General features: G+C 33.3%; 1 protein-coding gene across 3 annotated transcripts; it reads right to left on the reverse strand.

Annotated features, from left to right (window-relative positions):
- Positions 1-100: 100 nt before the first annotated feature.
- On the reverse strand, positions 101-12,433 carry LOC106059920 (membrane frizzled-related protein-like). Of its 3 annotated transcripts, none has more exons than XM_056033110.1 (10): positions 12,202-12,433; positions 11,427-11,544; positions 9,920-10,109; positions 9,210-9,403; positions 8,604-8,792; positions 7,785-8,015; positions 6,852-7,001; positions 6,513-6,664; positions 2,518-2,637; positions 101-2,175 (listed from the first exon to the last, which is right to left on the reverse strand). In XM_056033110.1, the coding sequence occupies exons 2-10, from the start codon at positions 11,494-11,496 to the stop codon at positions 2,050-2,052; spliced, it is 1,422 nt and encodes a 473-aa protein (XP_055889085.1). In that variant the 5' UTR covers positions 11,497-11,544; positions 12,202-12,433; the 3' UTR covers positions 101-2,049. The 3 variants fall into 3 exon arrangements, with proteins under 3 accessions (XP_055889085.1, XP_013073084.1, XP_013073082.1); XM_013217630.2 differs by having other exon boundaries at positions 9,210-9,397; positions 12,269-12,432; XM_013217628.2 differs by having other exon boundaries at positions 12,269-12,432.
- Positions 12,434-13,777: the final 1,344 nt, after the last annotated feature.

A 13,777-nucleotide genomic window follows, 5' to 3' on the forward strand; every position in this document is an offset into this window, starting at 1 on the left:
ATTTGGATTATTAAAATGATAAGAATAGTGTTCCTGTTGTAATAAAAAGACATTAAAGTTTGTCAGTTTCTTTTAAGTAAAAGCAAACAAACCAAAATAATTTATTGTTCAAAAATTGTTTATTAGGAAATATTTTCAAAAATCAACTAGTATAAAAAAAATAGGAGTACAACAAATTATGAAATAAACTCTGGACCAAACATATTCACAAACATGTCTCCCAGAAATGTATTTCCTTTTGGGAACAAGGATTAAAAAAATAAAACTAAATGTGAAATATAAATGTATTGCAAACATCATCTATAAATACATTGTCTAAACCTACTGTGCAAAGAAACAAGTAGCTAGTTTGCTTTACAAAATACACATTTGATTTCTGAACATTTTATCTATAAAAGTTCCTCTATAGTTGTTGATGCAGTCTGTTTTCAAATTAATAAAATTATATTTCACCCTTTTGAGTTCACACATATTTCCTATTTATCATTCAGACTGCAATATAGTTTGTGAGGAATGGCTGCCAGGCAGATGAAAAAAATCACACTGTAATTTCATCTTCTAAATTTTTTCAATAATTTTTTTCTACAATCAATTATCTATTTAGAGAACATATTTTCTTTGATGCTAAATTAATCTGTTCAACATTTTGGTAGCTACGATCAACTGTTACCAATGTTTAGGTTTTGTTTTGATTTAGAAATGTCTTGATAGTAAAGGTCCCCTTTCAGACCTTGCAGATGATGTTAGGTCATCTTCTTCTTTGGCCATTGTTAATGAGCAGGGTGTCATGTGGCCAACACAATGACCAACTGCCTTTACTTTTCCCAACTAAATTTGAGTTGGGTGGACTTAGGGGTGCCCTAAAAATCCTGAAATTCAAAATCCCTATCTTCCCCAATAGTCGAACCCAAGTACAGCCACTCTTACATATGTCTTGATATTTGCAAGAATGCCATCTGAATCTATCATTGCGGGGAAGAAATCAGTATTGATTTTCATTATTTTCTATTTGAATAAATAAAATGTTCATTCTTTTCTAAAATTGATAATTAGTTCTTAAGAACGTAATGATAGCCTTCATTAGAACTAATTAGATAATATTTAAAACTTATGAATGATGATGAATTGCTGCGTTAAAAATCCAGCTGAATGTCATTTTAGAAAGTACAACCAATGCTGCAGGTATAGTTAATGATAACAAGAGCATTATTATCTACAATTACACTATAGATAACAAGAGCATTATTATCTACAATTACACTATAGATAACAAACTGAATTCTGGCTTAAGAGTAAAAAAGGAAATGCAAAAGGTTCAAATGTTATGGTCAACAGAAACTGTAAATATGCATCAGGGTTGAATTGCAACAAATAATGACTGAGGTCAAAGGGAATGCAATCCTCTAACTCTAATGGTGACTAGAATAGTGCATTTTACTTTGTCTACTAAAACGTAAGTTACAAAGAAATAAATTAATATGTACATCATACATTCATCTTGACTAGGATTCATTAGAACTTAATAGTGACTTGTGAAAACTTGGACATATTGGTGACAGATAACTCAAAAAAAATCTCATATAAATGGTGGAACTGTATTGATGCTGACTACTAACTTATCACTACATACATTTAAGAAAAGAAACAGTTGCAATGAAAATGTCAGGAATGTCCAATACAAATGAGATTCCAATCTTGAACTAGTTGATCATGGTATCCATTAACAGTAAAAGAACTATATATATACTTATTATACAAACATTAAAGTTTATGAAAGGATGTTACTGTGTCAATATAATTATTAAATATCTTATTTTCATAAATATGTTTAGTATTGTATGATATTTCCCTAACTTTGGTGAATACTGAAATGCTAACAAAGCATAGAAAACACACAAGAGCATTAACATGAAATGACTTACATAATGTATACTGAGGCTGCAACTTGAATAGTGTACAATTTCATAAGTTATAACAACTGTTATCATGTTGAATGAATCATGCTTTAAAAATATTAAAATGGTGTCTACTAGACTTGAATCAGACTGATCATGTGTTAGAAATGATGAGGTGACTGTCTTCATAATTTTGTTGCATCATGTGATAAGAAGGCCTTTTTTTGTGACCTCTAGTATCACCATCCAGAGAAGCACTAGGACTTGGAAAGTTGAGATCCTATATTAAAAAAAAATATTAAACTTTATGAATTACGTGTTAAAATCAGCACCTTAGCTGCCCACTAAATAGATTAGCTTGTACAAAGATATATGCTTCTGCATCACAATGAATAGCTATTATATATATTTTAAGAAAAGACTTGGATGCAAAAGATGAATCATGAACTGTTAAATAATTAAATGAAGTTAAACAGGCAGGCACCAACTCACTGTGTCACAATGACATTGGTCTTTTTTTATTATTACACCATAGAATTAGGTTGTTGTTTGCGAACAAGACAATTTGTATGTTTCACATCAATCCATAGACAACATGTTACAATTATTTCTAAAAGCAGACCTGGTCAAGGTCCAGTATATCAGGTAGAAGAGTATTATCAACAATAGCAGAGCTGGCACCATCTATAAAACTTGTTTGCAATATCAGTTGACGATTGAAAGATTCATGAGATGTTGTACCCTAGTTAGAGAAGTAGAAAATGGGTTTCATTTGAACAAAATATTTTCATGACTTTAATTTTAAGAATGTGTTTATTTAGGTAGATTATTTTGCTGTGTAATATTACTACAAGAAATTGGAAAATATATTTATTCATTTTGAATTTATAAATGTTATAGAATTTTTCAACAACAAGCCTTGGACAATGTTAAATGGTAGAAACAATGGTGGATAAATTTTAAAACAATTACAATCTATTATAAAAACAATCAAAGCATTACAATATCAATCTATTATAAAAACAATCAAAGCATTACAATATCAATCTATTATAAAAACAATCAAAGCAGTTTCGTTTATATTTCTATCAAAAAAGAAATAAGTTCAAACTCTGCCATGTGATGGTCCCAAGCCCAGCTGAGAAAGGAGGAGGGTTGAGCGTAGGGCTAGCTACCCTACCCTGTAGAAAAACCACTAGCTACAGAAACACCAAACAGCTAATCAACAGAAGTCATGGATCTGAGAGAGGGTGGACCTCCAGCTGGAAGGTTTATGACGCATGTCGGTGAAAGCTAGAGTCATCTGAAAGCCAACAGGTCGAGAACCATCATCTCTACCAGGACCACCACCACCATCGGTACTTGGAATGTCTGGACCATGTATGAGACTGGGAAGGCAGCACAAGTGGCAACTGCGATACAACCTCACCATCTTAGGATCTCGAATGAGGAACTGTGGCAAAGAACAAAGCAGCAGCTCATTGAAGTATATATCCTTCAGAGAGATGCTGGAGATGGATAGGTCACACCCTTCGCAAGCCTGCGTCCAACATAACAAGGCAAGCCCTAACCTGGAACCCCCAAGGAAAGAAGAAGAGGGGACGGCCTAAGAATACATGGCGCCATGATTTAGAAGCAGATGCCAAGCAGATTGGCAAGACATGGGGAACGTTGGAGAGATTCGCCCAGAACCAAGATGCCTGGTGGAAGCTTGATGGTGGCCTATGCCCCAGAAGGGACCACAGGCAGAGATGAGATGAATAAGTTCAGCTTGAGATCTAAATTAATTTGTCCTCCTTTCTTTCTGACACATCTTTCAAGATGACTGTATTTGTGATGGTCAAGCTGCCACATCTTTCAAGATGACTGTATTTGTGATGGTCAAGCTGCCACATCTTTCAAGATGACTGTATTTGTGATGGTCAAGCTGCCACATCTTTCAAGATGACTGTATTTGTGATGTTCAAGCTGTACATTGATACATTTGTATTTCTTATCTTCACTTTTTTTTATCCTATCCATTCAAAAGTACTGGTTTTTTGAATGCTAGATGTATGACTTTGAATTAAGAGGCATGGTGGCCTTAGGTAGTGGTCTTGCCGAAATGCCTGACCTGCTTTAACACTGTGGAACTATTGATGCTTTAGAAAAAGCACTCAACTCTCTGAATGAACTTTGGCAATATGTATTTGTTAACTTTCTGTGACTGTTAGCCTGACTCTTTGTCAATTATTGTACACATTTTCCAAACCTACTGATGTAACTCTCAAGTTTAAGGTAAAGTTTATGTCACTACTGATCTGACTCTCAAATGCAAGGTAAAGTTTGTCACTAGTAGGGGTGCACCGGATAGTACTTTTTGATATCCGGCCGGGGCCGGATATGACCGGATAGTAAAATTTGATATTCGGCCGGGGCCGGAGCCAGATACCTATGTGTCTTGTTAATAGCTTGTGTTGCTGAACATTTTACGAAACTGTTAAATAACATTCCTATATTGGTTGGTTTTATTTTCCTTTTATATACGTTATTGTTTTAAACTCTGTTACTGATTGATTTATTCAAACAGTAGGCCCTATTTCTAAAAATCTGTAAAGCATGAGTGTGTCTGTGTGTATGTACGATGCCACCAACTGTAAAGGATGTGTGTAGGAAGGTCAATGTAAATAATGTTAGTATATATTTAACTAGTTACTGATATAAATCTCATAAGTAAAGTGCAATCTGCCTTGTATAGTGGTCGGATGTATGTGTTCATGAAATTCAGAACAACACCCTGGTCAGATATACCTAGTGAGCCTACACATGTAGTCCTAGTGTAGTGTGTATAGTTGTTTGTGTTAACCATCATGCATTGTTTTTTCCTTGAGCATATGCACGCAATAGAGTTGGGTGTCAGTCAAAAAAGATAACACATTGGCATGGTCAGTCAAGCATGTAGATAAATTATACCCGTCCACTAGTTAGAGGTCAAGGGTTGTTTTGTTTTTACGCTCCACTTTACACTTTACACTTTCTTTGTTTGCTAGACCTAACTGCGGTACTATTATTCAATTTATTTTATGCGATTTTAAAATTTACTGTAAGGTTTTTCATTATTTATGTGTAAAAGTCGTCCTAGCCTGATACACAGTGGCTAAGTACGCATCTTAAGTTAAAAAATAGTAATAACAAGGAGTTAATTGACTGTCACAAATTATTAAGAATATTATTATCAAATCAAGACACATATTTGCAGGAATAATATTCAAGTTAACACGTTAGAAAAATTATTTAACCGTAATATTTATTGACAGTGTAATATCCTTTGTTAGCGCGTTGCGTTTTTTCATTCTGGCTTAAAAAATGGTCAATGACTATCAATAAATTGGGTGTCAAGAACCAAAGAAATAAAATAAAGAGTAGGGGGTGTTTAGCTCTGCATTGAAAGATAGCCCTGGTCGTGTCTTCTACTAAATAATTAGTTACTGGCTTACTGGGCTATATAATCTCGCTGTTTGAGTTCTGTGTAGCTAAAGGTCATTCGTTTAGGTGTGTGTGTGATCTTTAGTCCAGCTTACTAATTGAGATTTATGTTCAAGTAACTCGGCACACTTGAAAAGGTGTGGCCTCTAGCCCAACCACGTGATTAAGATTTTTCTCCAAATAACTCTTTGTCCGGATACCCGTATAGATGTTTGGCTTGAAGTACAGTCCATCCCCCCCCCCACCCAATTAAGATTAACTACTAAGTAAACAAACATAGTTCCCTCGAGTGACCTCTAGAGAGTGCTTACGTCCATCATATCTGACTTGTGGTCACCTGTCAATCAATGAACTCAATGGGATGGACTAAACAAATAAAAGGGGGAGGGAGTTGTTCATCTGGAATTATACCTGGTTACCTTAGAGGTGTGGCTATGGTAGTCCAGCCTCCGTAATAAAGATTAACTACTAAATAAACAAACTCAATTCCCTCGAAAGGTGTGACCTCTAGAGAGTGTCAATACGCTGACATTAAACCTACGTCCATCGCATTTAACTTGTTGTCACCTGCCTATAAAAAAAACTCAATGTGATGGACTAAACAAATAAAAAGGGGTGGGAGTTGTTCATCTCTACCTCTGGAAATATACCCGCACAGCTAGACAGACGTCTGGTCAGCATGACGTAGTCAAGGAATGTAGCATTTTAACATGTTAACTAACCTACTCAAAGGTCAAGACAAATTGAAAAAAAAGTCAGCCATTGCTGATCTGTATGTAAAGCGCATTTATGATGTAAAGTTTCATTTCTATTTATATTAAGTTATTAACACGCCTTGTCTTTATAATAAACGATGTTTGGTGCATATTCATAATGGCTCTATTTTTAAGCACATTATTTTGTTTTAATATAAACATTAATACATTCTACATCAGATATTAATGGAACGAGGTCCACTTTATGCATATTAAATAGGTGTATTTTTTACTATCCAGTTTACTACCCGGTAGTGATATCCGACCGGAGCCGAATAGTACTGGATAGTAAAAAATGCCGGATATTCGGCAGAAGCCGGAGCGACTATCCGGTGCACCCCTAGTCACTAGTGACCTAAGTCTCAAATTTAAGCCAAATTTTATGGTGACTACTGACCTGACTCTGACTGTGTGTCAGATGTTGGTCTTGTGAAACTGATTTCTTTACTCGTTTACTTTTGTAACAATAAATCACAAATACAACCAACAGTACTATTGCTAGACTGGGAACACTTATACAGGTGGCAATGATCACTATCTCTCTTTCACCTGAAAACCAGAAATGATCAAGGTTACAACAAGACAATATCATTTTCAAGGTCTAATTTCAAAATTAAAAACTGCAACACAGATGTACTTTAGGAATAGCTCTCTTGTCTAATATTTTAAGAACCACAGCCATGGCTGTGCAATACATCCAACTAAGTTGGCTTAAACTAAAAAAAAACAAACTCACATTTGCGTTCATCACTGTCATCATAAGGTCCACAGTTGTAGACTCCATCGCAAACCAATTTTTTAGAAATGCAATATTTAGGTAACTTTGTACATGGCAATCCACTCTGGCAATATTTTCCTCCTTCACACTCAAAGGTTTTACAGACCTCTGAGGATAAAATCAATGCACTTCACAATCTTAAACTAGATCTAGACCAAACATAAATCTGTGCAATTAGAAATATTTTTTACCAATTGTTGTTGTTAGCGATTTCATGCTTTTAGCTTTCTCAATAGGCATATGATCCTATCACTTGTCTGGATCAGTTAGGAAAATGGGGAGGGGGGAGAAAGAAAGGATATTTGGGTAGATTTTTACCATAATTAGTTTTTAAAAGCAATTACAAAAAATGAAAAAAAGGGAACGAACTGAATTCCAACTTATGAATCATGCCTCCTCAAGCCGACATTCTAACCACTCTGCTAGGGAGGTGAATATGACTATAGAAGATTGTAAAGTTATGTATTGTTTGATTTAAACTTACTTTAAAGCAGTGACCTACAAAGGGGACTAATTCAGCTTATATCCCCACTTCAGTCAAGTACATTTCTTTCCCTTGTTCAAGATACCAAACAAAATAATTAATTACCAGTAATTTATCACTAATTGGTTAATTGTTTACATTGATTCTTGTGTTGTCAGGTAAAAGTAATAATTGTGCAAAATTTCAGCTTGGTCCAAAATTGGGAGTCGGAGAAATAATGTGTAAAAACTTTTTACTAGGCAGAGTAAGTTGATATCAACTTTTTAAAAACCATACTTTTTAGAAAAGCCTATTAGATATAGGTTAAACAAACTTGAGAGTGAACATTTGTTTACTACTTGTAAAATATAGACTTATGTATTTGCTTCATAGTTTTCTTAAATTAAAATTGACCAAAAGAATTTCACCTGCTGGGTACTTGGGGAAACTGACTGCCATCCAAAGAAGTTTAAATCCCTTATGTCTTTTGTTGCTGCTTGAACCAGATAAAAATCTGAGAACAGATCTATTTGTGACTGTCACATACTCTAGTTCATCAGGATTGTACATTGTCTTCTGACCACACCATTCTTTGGTCTGTAAGCTCATTGTTGTTGCATAGCCATTGTATAAGAATAATTTAGCATCATGGCATTGTGCTGAGAAAAAAACAGAAAAGTAATACTTGGGTAGTAAATCAAACAAATTAATAACTGAAATATGATAAGTTTGAGTCATAAATGAAGAATATCTCAAATGCTACATAGCCTGTCATTTGCTTATCAGAAAACATTTAGATTTATTTTTCCATAATAATAAGGAACATTTCTAGAGCCTTTCCATTTAAAATGTCACCACTGAAACAGGATTCCTTTCTAAAATGTTAACAGAAAGCAATAAAATTCTAGTGATCTGGCAGCAAGAAACTATCTTTAATTCTTAAAAAGGAACCATTTTAAGACTTTTACAAATCTTATTTTTAAGTAAAGTTTTTTTTATATATAATTTACAGCATCAATTTATTTTTTTAGTAATTAAAACAACTCATTTTTCTACAAGTAGTTTTTTTGTAGACTGCTGGTACTTCTGACAAGTCATCCTATTGGTTGAAATAGTTTACATTCCACAATCTCCATATTCTACATTTGAATAGCACACTATGTAAACAGACAGTAAATGTTTAACTAACAAAGTTTAGGAATTTAAAAAAGGGGCAGTTGACACAATTAAAAAAAAACAACACTTACAGTCTTGGCCAATATCAAGTTCCAGTACTCTTAAAAGAATTTGTTGTTTTTCTGCTACTTTTATAACCCAAGAACAATTAACATTCTGTGGATAAATCCCTGGATAATTCGGGGATTGGATGAATCCAGCTATTCCTGATAAACTATCACTGCCACATTTAGTGGGCTTGTGATCAAATGGCTGCCAATCTGAAATATTACAACATATCACAATTACAAATAGAATTGGAAAGTGTGTTAGGCACATGAAAGGGTTGACATTGTTTCAATTCTGGAGCTATACTTCAAGGACACATTATCATATTGATTCATCTTAACCCAGTTTGGTTCAAAGACAGCAGTACTGAGCTAGTAATAAACCACCACATTGTACGTTGGGTTAGTAAGATATTTTTAGTTTCCTGTTTAATTAAAGGTGATATCAAGACACAATGTAATGCCTTGTCAAAAAAAAAGTCACATCCTTATTTTTTTAAATCCAATTTTGTTCCAAGACTTGAATTATTTGCTAATAATCAATTTAAAAAAAAAAAGCTTTTTTTTTATTCCTATAATGCATTTTGTTTTATTTATTGGTAATTTTAAATTACAAATTGAACAATTTACCTTCTCCAAGAAAATGGTATCTGCCTAGAAATCCTATAGCAGAATTTTGCCAGTGGTCTGTAACAAATACAATTTCAAGCTTTGACTGAGGAGAAATAATTGCTTGAGGAATTTTTCTTCCACAGAATTTATTCAGAAATGTTTTAAATCCTTGAGAATCCAGTGTGTAGACATCAATATAATCATACCTGCAACTGACAAAATGTTTGTTTTAAATATCAAACATGCTAATTATCACAATAGAGGGAAAATAATTCAAAGAGTTTGTGGCTTTAGGAGTTTAATTGACTATTGTAGAAGCTATATATATGTTATAGTTTTTTGTTTTTTTTTTAATTGAGGACCAAATAGAATAAAAGTTATTTCCCCTTGATGTTTCAGATATGTTATTTGTATTGATTGTAAGCATATAAAATATGAGAAACAAATACTAATGTAGCAACAGATGAGTTGGGAAATTTTAAACATAGAGTTAACTAGAACTTGTACCCCCCAAAAAAAACAACAATTCATTAAATAAACAAGCCAGTTAAAGACTTATACCTAATTATATTTTAGGAAAAGATCAACATATAATTATATATCTAATTTCTTTGTCCTTTAAATCAAACTTATTGGTATTATTTTATTATTTTTAAGATATATTACTCTAATAAAAATTAAGCTTTGTTCTTAAGCCTGTAAGTAGACCTGAAAATAATTAAACTTACATGTCTTCACCTTCTCCTTCATCTTCAAGTTCAAAAGCATCAAATTTGATTTCTACACCTCCATTTCTAGAGGCATCAAATAAGTAAGTGCATCTGAGAAGGGGGGGATAAAATTCTGGAAAGCCTGGACTGCTAAAGTTTCCTTCAGCACCATTTAAATAACTAAATTTGTATTCACAACTTCGTGTGCCTGAAAGATACGAATATTTCATTTCATTGTTGTCAGCTCAACCACATAAATGTTGACACATGTACACACTTATATATATATATATATATATATATATATTAGATATATATGTGCAGACTGTAGATATTTAATGTTTATTATTACAAGTCCACCTTGCCAAATGACCACACTTGACTCAACTGTGTCTTTGTATTCATTAAGGATTAAAGTAAAGTTTCCCTTTCAGACCTTTCAATCTATAGGGCAGATGATGTAAAGGTCACTGTTTCTTTGGCCTATGGTTAAAGAGCACAACAACCAACCACCCTTAATTTTAATTAATTAATATGTCAGGTACCCATTAGAGCTAGGTGGACACAGAGGCGCCCCAAATATCCCGAAATTAAAAATACCACTCTTCTCTAGGATTCGAACCTGGGACCCTTTGGTTTGTAAGCCAAGTGCTTTACCACTCTACCACTGCACCTCCCTTCATTAAGGAATAGAATAATTAAATAGACATACAAGAAAAATGTGTGCATCAACCTAAGTACAAATATAAGCTGGACTGTTAATAGAAGAACTGGATTGTGCAAAGCTCTTTGGAAAGACTCCTTGCAATAGTGAAGCATCAATAGTTAATGAATAGAATGATAAATTATATGCTTCATAAATAAGAAATTGATTTTTTTCAATTTTGTTTTTTTTTATTTTAGACTATGGCCTTACTAACTCACAGATATTGGACATGGTTTTCTGATTTTATTATATGCATAATGATAAAAAAACAAATTTTTATAATAGAAGAGTGGAAAAAAAAATGTTTTTTAAACCAAATAGAAAATCTGATCAAACAAATATTTAATAGATTGCAGTACTTGAGTGTTCCAAATGATAATTAGTGTTAGAGTAAAATATCAGTACAGTACAGTTAAAATGTATCAAATGAGAATATGCTACAGTAAAAGAATTGATCAAATGGCATGTAAATCTGCAGTATTCAAATTAATAACTAATGAACATGCTACAGTACAAATATTAATTGAATGGCATGCAGAACTGTGGTGGATCAATACATTGATAATCATGCAATAATGAAAGAATTGATCAAATGGCATGCAATAGTACAGTAAAAGAAAGGATCTTATGATATGCTGTGAGACTACTAAAAATAAAAACTTGAGCAATGGCATGCAGTTCTGTAGTCAATAGATTTATCTGGCTATAGATGTACTTTGTTCTTTCTTGGCTAGAAATGTTTAGTTCTACATGCCTCTAATCATCAAAGTAATTTAAAAAAAAATGATTGATAAAAATAACTGAAAAAAAGACATATACCTCCACAAGGCAAAAAGTATTTGAGAATCATTGAAACCATCAGATAGAACTGTATGTCACATGGCATCATGGTGGTTGCAGGTCATCATCCATCATATGACAATGATGACCAAAGACCCTTGGTTTAAGTAAATACACAAAAGAAATGCCTTCATTGTATTTGGCTATGATGTTTTAAAAGTTTTTGGCCTAATATATAGCCATCTAGAAGTCTATACTTATTGATTACTGCTGCAGCTTAAGAAGATTACAAGTTCATAACTAGGCTGAGAGACAACAGCACAACTTGAATAGTTTGACTTCTTTGTCAATTGGTTAGATGAAGTTTTCAATATCAATATGCACTCTTTTTTGTCCTCTATAAGTAAACTATAATTTAGGCCCTATATCAATATGCTTATTTTTTTTTTAAACTGTGACTGAATTTCCCTATTTATCAATTATTCACCAAATTGAATAAAAATCATTAAAATAGGCCTAACCTTATAACTTTTTATTTAATAATGCAATTACTTTACCTAATCAAAGTTGCAAAATATGCCTACAAGCGTAAAATTTAAGTAAATTAAACTAGATATATCTCTAGCTACGCATAATAGACTGAGAACCGTGATGGCTAGAATTCTAATTGATGAGAGGTTTAATTGCATTACAACATGGGGCTAACAAAAAGTACAATATAGGGCCTACAAATGATTGGTTCAGTCATGCTTATTAGTCTCTATAAAGTAGGCCTATATTGTGTTCATCAAATTACATTATACTCATCCATTACCTCTATTTTCTTTCATTAAAATTATCCCATAATTTCCATAAAATTGTGCACGTGTGTTTTTGTTTACCTTGAAAAGAAATGATTTTCTGACTGGAGTTAGATCTGGCTCTCAAGTCTAATCCGAACTCAAAGAAACGGGAAGCATTGTCGTTTAGTCCACTCAATTATCTACTAGATAGATTCTATCTGACGAGAGAGGCAGGGGAGGGAAGGAGAGAGAAAGCACGGCGAGGATGACGGCCAGTGCTATCGCAGGCTCACTCCCAGTGCGTTGCTCGCGACATGAAGACGTATTACTCACCCTCTCATCGATGCAGCAGAACAAAGAAATCTCTAGAACGGAGTCGTCTGCGACATGACAAAGCGGTTCGCTCTTTCTGTGTCATGCTTGATTTGAACAATTTAGAAGAAAACACGCATGAGTTATTCTTTGATTATTTCGTATAGAGAGAAAAAAAATTCTTCCGGTATTTTTATAATTGAAGTTTCATTAAATACAGCATGTATTCATTCACTTACTAAATGATTGAACTGACAAGATACTGATATTCTACGAGTCTCAATGAATGAAAATATTTACACTAAGGCCACTAACCTGAGCTCAAGAAATCATTGATTTTGGAGCGCTCTCGCCCATACTGACTAAGAGAAATACACACAGATCTATTCAACGCCGCCGTGCACACGCATAGAGATCTACGACTATCAAATAGATCTAATACATTTGAAGGTATTTAAATGATAACCAGCAGTGGGTTATCAACCTTAATATTAGTGCGCCATTTAATGAAGTTTAGATACACTTCGTGCTTTCGTGCTTAGGCCCTATATAAGCAACATCTTAAAGCTCTTAATAAATTATGTATTTAACGAGTGTAGTTCGATCTACAAAACAATATAATGCATAATACTCTATGCTTAAAAGCAAGGTTATTAATAAAAGAATCTCTTAAGTTCGTTATAATAGCCTAATGACAGGTTTTCGTCGCCCTACTAAGCTATTTGAGATATGGACCCTTTTTAAAATATAGGCCTTTAGATATCATGTCAATATTAAATATGATTTTCAGATTGGTCGACTATAACAATTAAGAAGTAGGCTATATAGATAGTGAGATAATAAATCTTAAAAGAAATTATATAGTTCTTAAACAATTCTACTGCAATCCATTTCTGCACTATAGGCCTATTTACCAACAAGATTCAGAGAAAGAGGACAATCATATGGAATATATCTAACATACTTGTTCATCTTCAATATTATTTACTGCAAACTCTTGTATTTGATGGACATGACTGTCTCGGCATTTATTTCTTAAATTGCCATTATTTAAATAAATCGCATATTGTTTTAGAAATACGTGGGACTTTATCCTCTATGCCAAAGTTTGTATCTGGCTAGCGAGAAAAGGAGCAAAGTTTGTTACAAGTTCAAGTACTCCATGGACATTGTCACCGTGAGAACCAAATGTTTTTTTATCTGGTATGAAAAGTAAACCTTTCTGTGCTAGAGTCATTATGACTTTCTGAAGTCCACCCTGAGGGGAACCAAATGCTTTTTTATCTGCTATGAAAA

Source organism: Biomphalaria glabrata, chromosome 6, assembly GCF_947242115.1.
Source record: "Biomphalaria glabrata chromosome 6, xgBioGlab47.1, whole genome shotgun sequence".
NCBI classification, from domain to species: Eukaryota; Metazoa; Mollusca; class Gastropoda; family Planorbidae; genus Biomphalaria; species Biomphalaria glabrata.